Here is a 13,558-nt window from a genome sequence, read left to right as displayed (position 1 = left end):
AAGTTACCTTTCTCCCTCAAAATCTACTCCAATAATCTAATCTAGATTAATGTTTTGAGCTTTACTATCACTTTGTTATTACACTGTTCACCTTACTTACTGTTTCTATCCTTTTAGGGACTACAATCACTACACCAGACCTTAAGACATATCCAGATCCTGGTGTTTAGTATATACAAGTGAATTTTCTAGTAATCATGCACTGTACAACAGGAATGCTGTAGGGGATCCAAGGGGCTTCACTTTCTTGAAGCATTTCATGACTTCAAATGCACTTCAATCAACTTAGAATTCACATTTTCAAGCAATTTTAAAAGCATTACAGAAAATGAAGATATTATGCTAAACCCATTTTACAGCTTCTGACAAAAACAATCATTAGAAAATGCAAAACAATGCATAAATTATGCTATTTGTACTTCCCAAAGGCCCTTTTTATGATGTAAAAGAGTACAGTAGAATGAACATCCCATATCTATATGATATATCATTCAACATCATTAATGATCAGCAGGAGTCAAAAGAAGTGATCACCTATAATCATCAGATACAAATGAAATATTAGGTGCTTCACAAAAAAGATACTGTACATACCACAGCAGCTTGAAAGGTATATATATGGGGTTTGGAAATCTGGAATTTTTTTTCTTTCTACTGGAAAGTTCTCTAAGCAAAGAACATATCTATACTGGGACCAGCTGTGCTCAATGACCCCTCCCAAAAAGCCCCTGGCTTCTCTTCTATGTCTAAGCCACACTGTCTTGCTCATGGGACAAGACTCATATGAATCATAAGACTCCCCTATTACCTTGAGCTCAGGGGCAGGCCTTGCCTTAAGATGAGGTAGCCCTAGAGCTCCCTTCCAATTATATACCTCCTCCTTCTTCTTCAAAGGCCTTGACTTAGGATGAGGTGGCCCTTGAGCTCCCTTCCTGTCACATGTGTAGAAATCAATCCACACCAGACATCATGGGCAAACTGAGACTTAAGACAAAAGGCAAGAAGAGAGGAGAGTGGGATAGGAAAACAGGACTTTTCTGTAGAAGGGAAAGGGATACATCAGATTCTGATATTGCACAATAAATGTCATCATGTCAGTTTGCTACTAGAATCATATTCTGGAATAGCATATACAACTAACATCTTTCAGCATCTTGACAAAGTAAACGGCAGAATGTAATGACACACTGACACAATGAGTGTATCAACTACCATTTGGGTTACTTGTTGGAAGAATACATTTTCATAGATAAATAAACTGCCTCTCTTTCATTTCTACAGTGTACTTGCAAAGCATAATATTCTCAAAACCTTCATTTTATTGCGCTCAACCAATATGCAACAAATATACAATCATGTGCTATGCAAATAATTTTAGAACAAACAGATCTATGCAAATCAAAGAGATGAGGGTACTTACTCATGGATGAACTTGCCAATTCGGACATCACACATCCACCTCATGAAGCGTCCTACTGAAAGATTCAGACCTGCACGAGCACTCTTAGACTGTCGCAACTGGTCACCACACACAGTATACATAGCAGCAGCCCTCAAGCAAGCCTGAAAGGAGGAACATCCTGCTCTAAGAAGCTTTAGCCACAGATGTATAAATCAATTACTATATTTCCAATATATCTATCTTTTTTATCTATGCCTTTTCATGCTGGTTGTTTTCAGTATAGTACTTTGAAACTCTGGGAAATTACTAACCATTAGAAAATTAGAGACAAATGTGGTTTCCTATTTGTCTACTGTACATTTTCAACTATTTTCCCATTTACATGGGATGGATCAAGTGCATAAAGACTCTTACCTCATTCACACATATGCTACATATTTTCAAATTATGCCCACAGATGCAATATAAATCAAGGCCTCTATACTGCTGAGGTATTTCATAATGTTCACTTGCACACAAAGTTGATGCTTTACATGAGACCAACATATTTCCTTGCAACACTCTAACATGCAATTCTTTCAAAATACAAAGTCAGTTATAATTCCCTGTCATCTTCATCTGATACACTTACATTTCATTCACTTAATACTGTCCATGTTCATCTCTTCTGAAGTTGACCCTTTCACCTCATAACTTCGACCACATGACTAAACTCAACGATAAGAGGATTTAAAACACTTTGCTTCATGCATGTCAACGATATGCAGAAAAACTAAATATGGATGAAAAAAAAAAGACATAGGTTTGGATTTACCTTTATGCACGAATCTGCCAAAGCTGGGGAAAGCACAATTTTGAGGGCTGAGGACACTTCCTGTTTGCTGCACATAGCCAAAGGTCTGGTTAGCCTCTGAGCCTCACGAGCCACTCTCACCAGTGCTCGCTGCAGCAAGTATGACAGTCTTGGCACAGCCTCCATTGATACCCTATCCAATTGCTCTCGAACACGGCCCTGCTGCACCACTCGCAAAACATCATGATTGCTCCATGGAAGTTGCTGAAGCTCAACCAGTCTGTAGGGAATGAGAGATAAAAGTGTTGAGAATAGTAATGACTCTCCCTTTCTACTCCAGTCTTGAGAAACTAATTTTGGAAATCTGCTTTTGTGTTTGTATACAAAAAGGGGTACTGTTTCATTTACAAGAATAACTGTAAAAGAACCACACATCACCTGTTATGAGAGTCAACCCAAACAAACTCGTCTGCTGCTGTTACATTGGTGTTAATGGTCTCTAGAGATGAATGGCGCATCAGTCTCCGAACAGGTTCACCTTCAGATCCTGACATTGAGGAATATGTGGAAGTTGAGTAGCTGGTTCTTGATCCCTGGGAACGCATGGTCAGCTGCTCAATGGCCTGTTTGATATCTTCAAGCCCACTAGCACTCTCAAGGGTGAGTGAAAGGTCATCCTGTGGCAAAGTTAATCTTAAGGAGGAGAAGAAATGATCTGGATCTTGTTTCCCTAAATTCTTTTTTATAAAACATAATAAATGCACACTACCAGTTTCAATTACAAAAAAATGTGAGTAAAAACTAATTCATCCAGACTCTGTTACCACAGAATCTCATTAAACATAACCTTTTGGTATCCACAAAAATCTTCAACTCATTATCCAAAGTACTTAATAATTGACACAGAGCAAAACTGTACTTCAAAATAAAAGGATTACCTCTTCTAACTTGCTAAAAATATGGTTTTGAAATGCTAGTGTTCATCCTTATAGCATATAAAAAAATTGCTCTCATTCTTTAAAGAGCTCTGTCCACTTCTATCTAGTGAAATATCTGCACCAGAAACTCTAGAATTATTAGAAATATAATAGAAAATGGTTTTAAAATTCTAATTTTCAAAACTGAATTCAAAAATGCCTTTTTAATAGAGAAAAAAATGGACAGCTTTTAGTAAATGTAAGCTATCTTTCAGTCAAATCATGGGAGATCATATGGCTAACAGAACTGTGTAGAAAAGCAGTCTGATCAAAAAGTTTAAAAAAATGCAACGAATCTGATCAAAAAGTTTAAGAGATACAAAAAAGAGCAGTAAGAAATTTCCAGTAAGTAGGAAAGGAGCTATGTCCTGCCACTGATTAAACCTACAAATATTCAAGTTTGTTCTTCCTACCTTGGATGGTGTAGCTCTGTGCCGTGGCCATGGTTGACCCCGTCTGCCTGAAGCAGCACCTTTATAGCCAGCCCCAACTGATGTTACAGCAGCAGATAGGCGCTCATCCTCAGGAACTACCTTTAGGTTGGGCCTGAGATGATCATGTCGAGGTAATGAGTCAATAGGTGGTGATGAGGAAGTGTGGCCATCAGACATGGAGGCATGACCTGATGATCTGTTCTCATCAGAGGATGATCCCCCACCATAAGAATCCTGTCGACGCTGCAAAAACATACAATTAGTAATTTCTTTATATCAGTCATAAATATAATATAGTGCAAGATGCCAAAAGTATATAGAGTTATCGAGCAATAAAAGGGTAAATGGTTGCCATGATGATGAATGATGTGGGCATAGAAAATTACCATAGAAGGAATTTGGTGTGATCAAAGACATGGAAGAGTTTCACCCTGCTTAACAAGATTATGAAAATGAAAGCTTGGCACAGGGAAAATGAGAAATAAAAATTATTTTGTATCATGAAGGTGGTTGTTGCTGGAATGTCCTGTTGTACAATGGAGAGAAATGGTGAGGAGATGAAAAAGAGTTTGGCTACTACTATAAATTAGCAAATATCTTATGTAATGTTATGCCTCTTATAAACTTTACATTTTAAACAGCTTACATATTTGAGAAATAAAATATTAGAGGACTCTTGTTCTTTATTCATCCATGATTGTGGAAGTTTTAGAAGATAAGTTTCAACCCAAAAGAGAGGTCACTGCATATTTTGTTTACCTCAGTTATGGTTGCTGTTAGTGAGCAAATTTGGATTGTTTTTTAAAAACTAAGAATGTAGTCAAACATATCCCAGTGACTATTACAGCTACTACTTGATCATAACTAGTGCTACATGCTACTACAGCTACATTTTGAAAATAAAAGATCTCCAGTCTGAAAACATCCAAAATCTAAATGTTCAGGTATTGAGGATTCCAGCCAAAATGGTGCATGATTTTGCAAAGTCTGAATTTGAGTCAGTAGTGCTCTCTTAAGTTATCTATTTTCTTTTTTTATCCTCATTATGTAATTACAGTCATGTCTAACAAGCAGCCAACCTACAACACCTCATTTTCAATGTACTCACTAAACTATGCCTTCATTTACAATGTATTTGTTACAAGTTAAAACAAATAAGAATTTCAGAAAATTAAAATCATCAACTGTTCTGAATGCCTTAAGTAGTATAAAAAAATATATACATCCTTTCAAACTCTGACAATATTAATGCTGGGATTCCCCAGAACCTGCATATTTTGAGACTCATCTGGTGTCTGAGTCCATTCTGGACTGTGAAAATTTTATGTGAGTGGTACAAATAATGGGGTGCATTTTTTTCCGACAAAATCTGAAATATGTATCAAACCTGGACCAAAAAGTCTGATTTCAGGAACATACAGTTCTAATCTGGGAGGATACAAAAGATTGTCTTCTGAAGCACAGAGTGCACCCAAATCACGACATACTAGCATATCGATTATCCAGGTCTGGAAGGATACACTGTACATACATTACACACATATATCATTTAGAAACCATAAAATGCCTCTGGAAAGATCAGTATCCATAATCCCTTAAAATATGAAATTTGAACACTGATTGTTCTCATGAAATTCTGACAAGTTTTACCTATGCTACGGATACTACTACTACTACTGCCTATACTTTATCATCCTGTTCTAAGTAGGATATGGAACTGAGGATATTTCATTTGTCCTTCAGCAGATCATCATGTCATGGACCATCAGGTCTCCTGCTGTCTATCTTAAGTATTACATATATACATATACTATTACAGTGGTATAATAGTGCATTTCTACCATCATGAATACTGGGGAAAAGCAGTTGTAAGTCCAAAATACAGTATACAAAGATGCAGAAGCAGACATATAAACACAAAGACAAAACATGCTCAAAGGCACAAGAAAACGACCATAACATTATAGTATACAGTATTTACTGAGGTAAGTAATGCACCTTACCTGTGTTAATCTTAGTCCATTATGACAAATGGTGGAACTTATCTGTATAATCCACTGCCCAGTAAGACAGGTACCTACCTGGGTAGCAAAGTGCACATTATCTGTCTCATGTGAAAAGCTTAGCCAGTTTCTAGCCCCTTTTAGTGGAAAATCTCACAAGGATCTTGTTAATACTGCACTCCCTATACAAATAGCATGCTAAAAATGTTGAGAGGAACATGACCCTGAGGTGATGCTACTCCTATACTTTAAAAATTCTAAAGGATGTGAAAGGAAAAAAAGTTATAATCATTGAATAAAACTTGCAATATAGCTCATCTGGATGACATGTAGTCCTTTAAGGTGAGTAATGAAGCTTATGTGCACAATCTGCATTCCATTAAGACAGGTGATTCAGATTACTTGTACAAACCACAACCCAATTGAAGAGGAAACAGAGGACATGTATAATTTCTAGCCCATTAAGGCAGATGGTGCACTTACCTGTATGACACGAAGCTCGTCAACAGACAGGTGGTGTGGGAAGGAGAGAATGTTGCGTCTCTTGGACTTAAGTTTGGTTGGTGGTCGCTTCCGGTTCATCATGTGGTCACCATCTGAGGAGCTCTTACTGAGGGAACCACAGTCAGTGCTCTCAGGGGTTAGCTGACCTGCAGGACGCCCCAGGTGATCAAGGTGTGCACTCAGGTGACCATTCAGATGGTGTTTGTTCAGTTCATTGTAGGTGTCTACGTCATCAGGTAAGACAGTCAGTGCCATTTTGCTCGTTACTTCTGCAAGCTTCTTCAGATCACAGCCGTCAACCAGAACTTCAGGGTCACCCTCATCCTTTTCAGCTGGGTAGTCACGATATTTATCATCCAGTGTGTCATCTGTACATGGACTGTTTCTGTTGTTGTTGTTGCCAGATGAATAATTGATATCCTTCTTCTGCTCAAGAGCATCAATGACTTTCTCTGGGAGATCATGCTGTACTCGCTGGCTGTGGGAAGGTGAGGCCTGCATGTGCAGTGCTGATAATGGCAATGGTGAGTAAGTAGAGGTTGGAGGTCCTGAGACCGGGTATTTCTCGGGTGTCATTGGGTAGCCACCCTCCCATACAGCGTTGTTGCCCCCACTGCTGCCTTGCGAGGCAGATGGTGTGTCTCGTTCAGGGTACTGCTGCACGAAGTGGCTGCTAACACCTGCAGGGCTCAGTCTTGGGGCACCCACACCCACACCACCGACAGAGGATCCCTCAAGTTTGGACATTTCAGGCTTCCCATAATCATGTTGTGGACGCGGATCAGCCATTTTAACCGGAGGGCTGGCCATTCGCTGAGGCTCCTGAAGTTTGACAGGAGGGGAAGTGACTCTGTGGGGAGAAGCAACCCGCTCTCTCATCCCACCGCCACCCCCTGGAGACCCCATCATCCCAAGGGCCCCTCCTGGGGACTGTTGCCGCTGGGCTGGTACTACCTCCCGGCTCTGTGCTTTGTATACTGGAGTGTTGCCTCCATTCTTACTAGGGTACTCTTGCGGTTTGGTCGGGAAGTCCTGTGGCTTGGTGGGATAGTCCTGAGTCTTGGAAGGGTAGTCTTGCAGCTTACTCGGGTAGTCCTGCAACTTACTTGGGTAATCTTGAAGCTTGTGCTGGTAGTAGTCATGACGGGGATAGTCCCGCTGAGCCAAGCTCAGTGGTGCCCCCAGTAGACGTTCCCGTGATGCAGAACGCCCCTCACGTGTGCGGCCCTATGGAGACAAAACGTCAGTTCAGGTGACTGGGACGAACATAAAGAAAATGAAACCCACCGAAAACTAACATGGTGATGCTGCATGATGAGATGAACACTGCCGGTTAACTCAGGTCTGTATGATGATGGTAAAAAGGAGAAAACATAAAACAGATTTCAGAATTATTATGATAGTATAGATGACAGGTCAGTTGTAAGGATTTTGACTGTGGGGGGTTGACAGAAACATGGGAAAGCCAGGGCGAGAGACAGCCAAATGTCACTCCAATCCTTAGTTAGGTGCTCTGACCCTCACTCGTTAACCTAATCCTCTCAGATCTCCTGGGAGCTCGTAGGGGAAAGGTTTGGTATTGCAATTGGTGTTGATGGGGTCCATCAATCAACATACAATCTAAAATGGTGGCCACAATCCCCCTATTTGATGGTCGACCGATTCGACGAGGAGGAGACCCACTTATCAACCTGGACAGAAACAAATCCATCATATCCTAGTGACAATTAGGCTGGATATCAAGTCCATGGTCCAAGTTACGATATATTTCGAGTAATTTGTTTTCCTCCCATATCTTACTGCCTGTGTGTGTCTGTACTGTCGGTCAGGTGTGTGTGTGTGTGTGTGTGTGTGTGTGTGTACTGCCACTTAGCAGATCATAACTTACGGTGTTGGTTATGGCATGAGAGCCTCGGCTCCGTTACCAGCAACCCGGAAGACAAGCAGTAGTATAGTGGTAATGGTGGTAGTAGTATTAGTAGCAGAAGTAATAACAGAAGTATAGTACAGTATTAGTAGATACAGTAACAGCAGCAACAGCAGAAGTAGTAGTAGTAGTAGAAGGAGCAGCAGCGGTAGCAATAGCTGTAGTAGTAGTAATAGCAGCAGTAGTATAAGTAGTTGTAGCAGCAGCAGCAGTATAGTAGTAGAGGTGGTAACAGCAGTATTAGTAGTATTAATATTAGCAGTATTAGTAGTAGAAGCAGTAGCTGTAGTTATGAGGTTGTAACAAGTAGTAGTAGTAGTAGTAGTAGTAGTAGTAGTAGTAGTAGTAGTAGTAGTAATAGCAGAAGTAGATGTCGTAGTAAAAATCAACTGAAGTGGAAAAAGAGTTCAATTCTCAACCCACCCTCCGATTACCCTGCGGAGCGTCACTCACAATAGGAAACAAAAAAAAAAAAAAAAAAAATAGCCTGTATAAGAGTGAGAGATGTAAATGTCTCCTATATGAACATTCTTCTCTCTCTACAGCAAGGAGAACATTATACTCTCATGTGTCGACTACCTGCAGAGAATTAAAGTCTCCCACACCATCATCATGAGAGAGACTTTGCCAAAGGCAGCAGCTTCAACACACCACAATGTGAGAAATACACCTCAGAATACTTAAAGACTTCCTTCACCACCAGGGAATTACAAATTTCTTTTTCCGCTATTCCGTCCCTCATATGAGGAACATCACTCATAAACAGTCTTTCAGATGAGGATCCCTTCTTCATCACACACGAAACATCTCTACACAAAGTAGGAGCATCTTCCACAATCTCTCGTCTCCTTCTCAAGACACAACCCAAGGACCATATGGTCACCAAGAACACAAGAATCCACCCTTACGTCCACCATCTTCAGCAGAACCACCCACACGGACCCTCGGAGAATCCCCTCCTTGACATTTAATCATTGAGAGACAACGCTCATCGAAAATAAAAGATTGTAAAGATATAAGAAGACACTGTATATGTGTGTGTGTGGACGCGGTCGGGCATAAACAATGCCACCTCACACCTCTTCTGTCCCTCCCTCTTGCCTCCTCTCACCAGACGTCTCTATCATGGGTACAGGAGAATAGCGTGTAGCTACGACATCCGCAGTGTTAAGAGCTCCCACTGATAGAATGGAACATGTGTGGAGACTGGGATATGATGTTATCTCCTCTCACCCCCCACACTCAACCTGGTCAGGGGTACATTGTCCTGTTGGACGCGTCTAGCACCAAGGGTGATGGATGGCCAGAGCCTGACCCTCACAAGGGGCCAAGGATAACAATGATATACATGTACCGAATGCTACCAAGATTTCCACACACACGCGCACTCACATATAAATCGCTTACAGAGTTACAGGAAAAGGCTAGAGGCTTTCAATTGGTTTAATTTGGAAGAGAGAAGAATAAGGAGTGACCAAATCACAACCTTTACGTTTTAAAAAGATTTTGATAGTGCAAAGTTCTTCGAGAATTTTGGGACAGAATAACCAGAGGACATAATATGTAATCAAGAAACGTTATGAAGATATGAGTAAGTACTTCTACAAGATTGGTGGATGAATATAACAAAATGAAGATATGGTTATTACATGTAGCATACAGCATCCTCAGAAGTTGGATGATAAAGAATGTGCCAGAGATACGGCTCCATGTATAAAAAAAAATAAAAACTCCCTCCCCGTACAGCACATACGGTAATCGCATTCTCACATGCAATACACGTAGACAATATAATGGCCACGGGAACACTCGGTGTCCCTTAGCTTTCCACATCACCCCTTGTTCACGGCTCTGTCTCTCTTCAGTGACAACGGGAGATGGCAGGAGGAGCGGCAGCCCCGCCACGCACCTCGACCCAAGGACTCGGACATTGTTGACTAGGACTAACAAGTAGCAGCGGGGGAGGGTGACGTGCTCCAGCGACGTCCTATTGTGTGCTAAGTCGCCGCAGATGAAATATGGCCACTCACGCACCTACTTCCTCACATCCATCGAGGGTGAGACACGCGCAGACGCCTGTGATGGACCGCTGTTGTGCAACCAGATAAACATATCTTTATCAGGAAATACTTGGCTGTAAAACACAATTCGACCTACGACAGAGACGCGAAACACTGTTTCTGAGTCTATTACAGTAACTAGGCTAAAGAACAAATTCGACCTACGGCAGAGACACGAAACATTCTGTCCGAGTCTATTACGGTACTAGGCTGTAAAACACAATTCGACCTACGGCAGAGACGCGAAACAGTTTTACAGCCTATTACGAATCATTAAGATATAAAACACAATTCGACCTACGTTAGAGACACGAAAGCTTGTTTCGGAGTCACTGCTAAGTTCCGGGTGACAGACACTCTACTACAGATGATTATGCGACAGCTCATCGAATATGGATGGCTTGACCGGAGAAGCAGCGGGAACTCACCGATCATTTCCAAGAACCCATATACACATAACTCACAGTCCTCTCACTCCATGAGACCGCCTTACAGTCGTCTTAGAAAAGTGCAGTAAAGACGGGCGTACGGGCCTCTGGATTCCAGCGAGTCTTGGACCTATCTGTGTACAGTTACGACCGGAGGCCACGTTCGTATGCGGAAAGGTGAAGCGCATAATCTAGGCATTATCTAAGAACGTTGTCTCTAGTCTATGAACACTACAGATGTATGGGGGGATGGCTGGAAGGGGTGCCTATCTCTGGGGGTGCTTACCTACGGTTGGTTTCTGGGGGGTGCTTACCTGCGGCTGGTCTCTTGTGGGTTGCGTCTTGAGGGCTGGAGCCGACCCACCGCCCACGTCCCGCACCGGGGCTTTGCTCAGCTGCTGCTGTTGCTGTTGCTGCTGCTGTTGTTGCTGCTGCTGAGAGTAAGGGGTCAGGTCTCTAGTACTGCTGCTTTGCTGTGACGGCTGCTGCTGCTGCTGTTGCTGCTGCTGGGAGTAGGCGGTCAGGTCTCTCGTACTGCTGCTCTGAGGGGAGGGCTGCTGTTGCTGTGTGCGGAGCATCACACTTGCGTCGGCGCTGAGGCGATGCACATCTCCTGGCCTGGGGAAGGAGAGGACAAAATTCTCACTACCTGATCACCTTCATAAAGAGTGGGTAAAACAGTAAAGAAAATGCATCCATTACCTCATCAACCATCTTTACAAACTTCATAAAAAATGAATTAAATAACATAAAAACCATTCACTATCTCATCAACCATCTCTATAAACTTCATAAAAATTGGGTAAAACAATATACTTAAAAACACACTATCTCATCGAACATATAAACTTCAAAAGAATCTAATAAAACTATTAAAACACTCTATGTCATCATCCATCTATATAAACATAAATACTCGGGGAAAAGTTCTAAAAAACACTACCTCATCCACCATCTTTATAAACTTCATAGAAATTAAGTAAAGCAATATAAAAAAAAAAAAAGTAATATAAATTTATGCACAGAAAAAAAAATGGGAACGCCATTTGAGGCAAGGGGGATAAATCACATAAATTCCACTGAAGGTAAAGCCTATGGGTACGGCAGCACATCCTTTTGACCATTTTTTTAAGTCTCAGTTCAAGGCAAGACCATCCTAGCCAATGGGGTCGTGCAGACGTGCTCAAGTGTCGTACATCATACTCAAGGGCCGTGCTCGATGGGTTGAAAACCCCTAATATACCAAAAAAAGACGTAATTATACCTGCAACATCCTAGGCTATGATGGGTCGTGGATTTCAAGTTATTATGTCTGTATTAACGTGATAACATGATAGATAGTCGTACATAAATATCCAACTGGTGCTGAGGAAGGCAATACCACGAAAGTCATTTAATCTTCTCAATATTCCCCAAAAAGAATGTTATCAAGTTTATCATCATATACAAATAGTGCACGAAAATAATGCTCTCTGTTACCAAATAGTCTCAACCGATATGTGAAGTTTATAAAAGATAATTGCATATACAAAATGGAGTTCCGTCCCTCATACTTGCCTGTATTTTAAGTTACCTTTGTAATTTACGTTAACTTGCCTTAAGTCAGGGTAAGGTTAGGGTAGGTTGAGGATAAGTTGGCTATTTAATCTTACCTCATACACTTACCCTATATATGGTTACCTTTTGTTATCATAGTTTATGTGAAGGTTACCTTTTCTTATAGTTTATATGATCCATCAACACACTGGCCTCATAATTAACACTGTGACCTTCCCTTACACACACTTCACCGTGTGTCATCAACCAGTGACGTCCCTAAATCGGTCTTATCTCCAACAGTGAAGTCAATCACTCACACTTCCCAGTGAGTGCTTCAGGCTACAGGTTCAGAGTGTGTTTACGAGATCCAACATACTCTACCAAGTTAGTCGCAACAGACTCAACAGGTCTTATTGATGAGAGACAACGAACTCCACACGATTAAGACAGTAGGGACAACGAACTCCACACGATTAAGACAGTAGAGACAACGAACTCCACACGATTAAGACAGTAGAGACAACGAACTCCACACGACGAAGACTGCGAAGCACAACAAACTCTATATAGAGTGCGGTGTCAAGAACGCACCTGTGTCGGCGACCTTCACTCGGTGGAATACACAAGACCTGGACATCACATCAGGATGCAGGTATAACTCCTCCTGTAAACTACCAGGTGAACAATGACGACACATCTGCAACCCCGCGGAACCTCATACCGTGTTCACAATCCACAACACACCGTTGAGTGTACACACACACACACGCCCCGGCATACCAAATGGGTCATATGGGCGGTAGAGAGAGGGGGGCCCCAGTGTGCCGTCCCGCTCACGTACACCATAACACATAAATAGCGGGTTCTCTACACCAGGGGGATGTCGGTCCGTTCCCCAGGGAACAGATATATATATAACCAGGGTTGACTCCCTCCCATTTTAAACATGGATCTGTTCTTCAGAGGCACTGTGGCTCTTATCTCTCATCCCAGCCACTCTCACTCACTCACTCCTCGTCAACTCTTTCCACTCCCTCTTTCTCCTCCTCCCAGCTCCACTCTCAAACCATCCACCATTTCGTCTCTCCTTCAACACCTGTTTCCCCCCCCCCCCCTCTCTCTCTCTCCTTAATCCACACGACTTCCTCTTATACACTTCAGCCACGACCCTCGAAGATCTTGTGCCTCCAAATCTTCTAAATGGTGTAGAAATTTATATCTATCTATCTGTCTATATGGGAGTGTGAAGCCGCCCTTAATACCCACCTCCCTGTACTGTACTCTTTGCTGGTTGGTGAGGCCTCTTCTTCCCAGCCCTTTCCACTCCGCCCCTGGGGAGTGTGGGATCTCCCTACACACCCCATTCTCTCCAGGCCATCACCCTAGCCCCACCCCCTGCAGGGCACGGGATCCGCCCCGCCCCGTCCCTCACCCAAGGGGCGTGTTTAGGCCTTCTACCTGCCCTTAAGACTCATCACAAAGCTCCCCACA

General features: G+C 42.1%; 1 protein-coding gene across 9 annotated transcripts in view; it reads right to left on the bottom strand.

Moving 5' to 3' along the window:
- Positions 1-13,558, bottom strand: part of LOC139751023 (ankyrin repeat and BTB/POZ domain-containing protein 2) — a 280,164-nt gene that overhangs the window by 16,342 nt on the left and 250,264 nt on the right. For all 9 annotated transcript variants that reach the window (XM_071666107.1, XM_071666110.1, XM_071666108.1 and 6 more), the window contains 6 exons: positions 10,843-11,146; positions 6,093-7,340; positions 3,586-3,849; positions 2,634-2,872; positions 2,217-2,475; positions 1,421-1,563 (listed from right to left, as the gene is read on the bottom strand). In XM_071666107.1, the coding sequence (XP_071522208.1) occupies positions 1,421-1,563; positions 2,217-2,475; positions 2,634-2,872; positions 3,586-3,849; positions 6,093-7,340; positions 10,843-11,146 (2,457 nt within the window). The remainder of the gene's footprint in view (positions 1-1,420; positions 1,564-2,216; positions 2,476-2,633; positions 2,873-3,585; positions 3,850-6,092; positions 7,341-10,842; positions 11,147-13,558) is intronic.

Source organism: Panulirus ornatus, chromosome 10 (assembly GCF_036320965.1).
Source record: "Panulirus ornatus isolate Po-2019 chromosome 10, ASM3632096v1, whole genome shotgun sequence".
NCBI lineage: Eukaryota > Metazoa > Arthropoda > Malacostraca > Decapoda > Palinuridae > Panulirus > Panulirus ornatus.
Note: the sequence above shows the minus strand (reverse complement) of the source record. Positions and strands in the feature narration are given on the sequence as shown.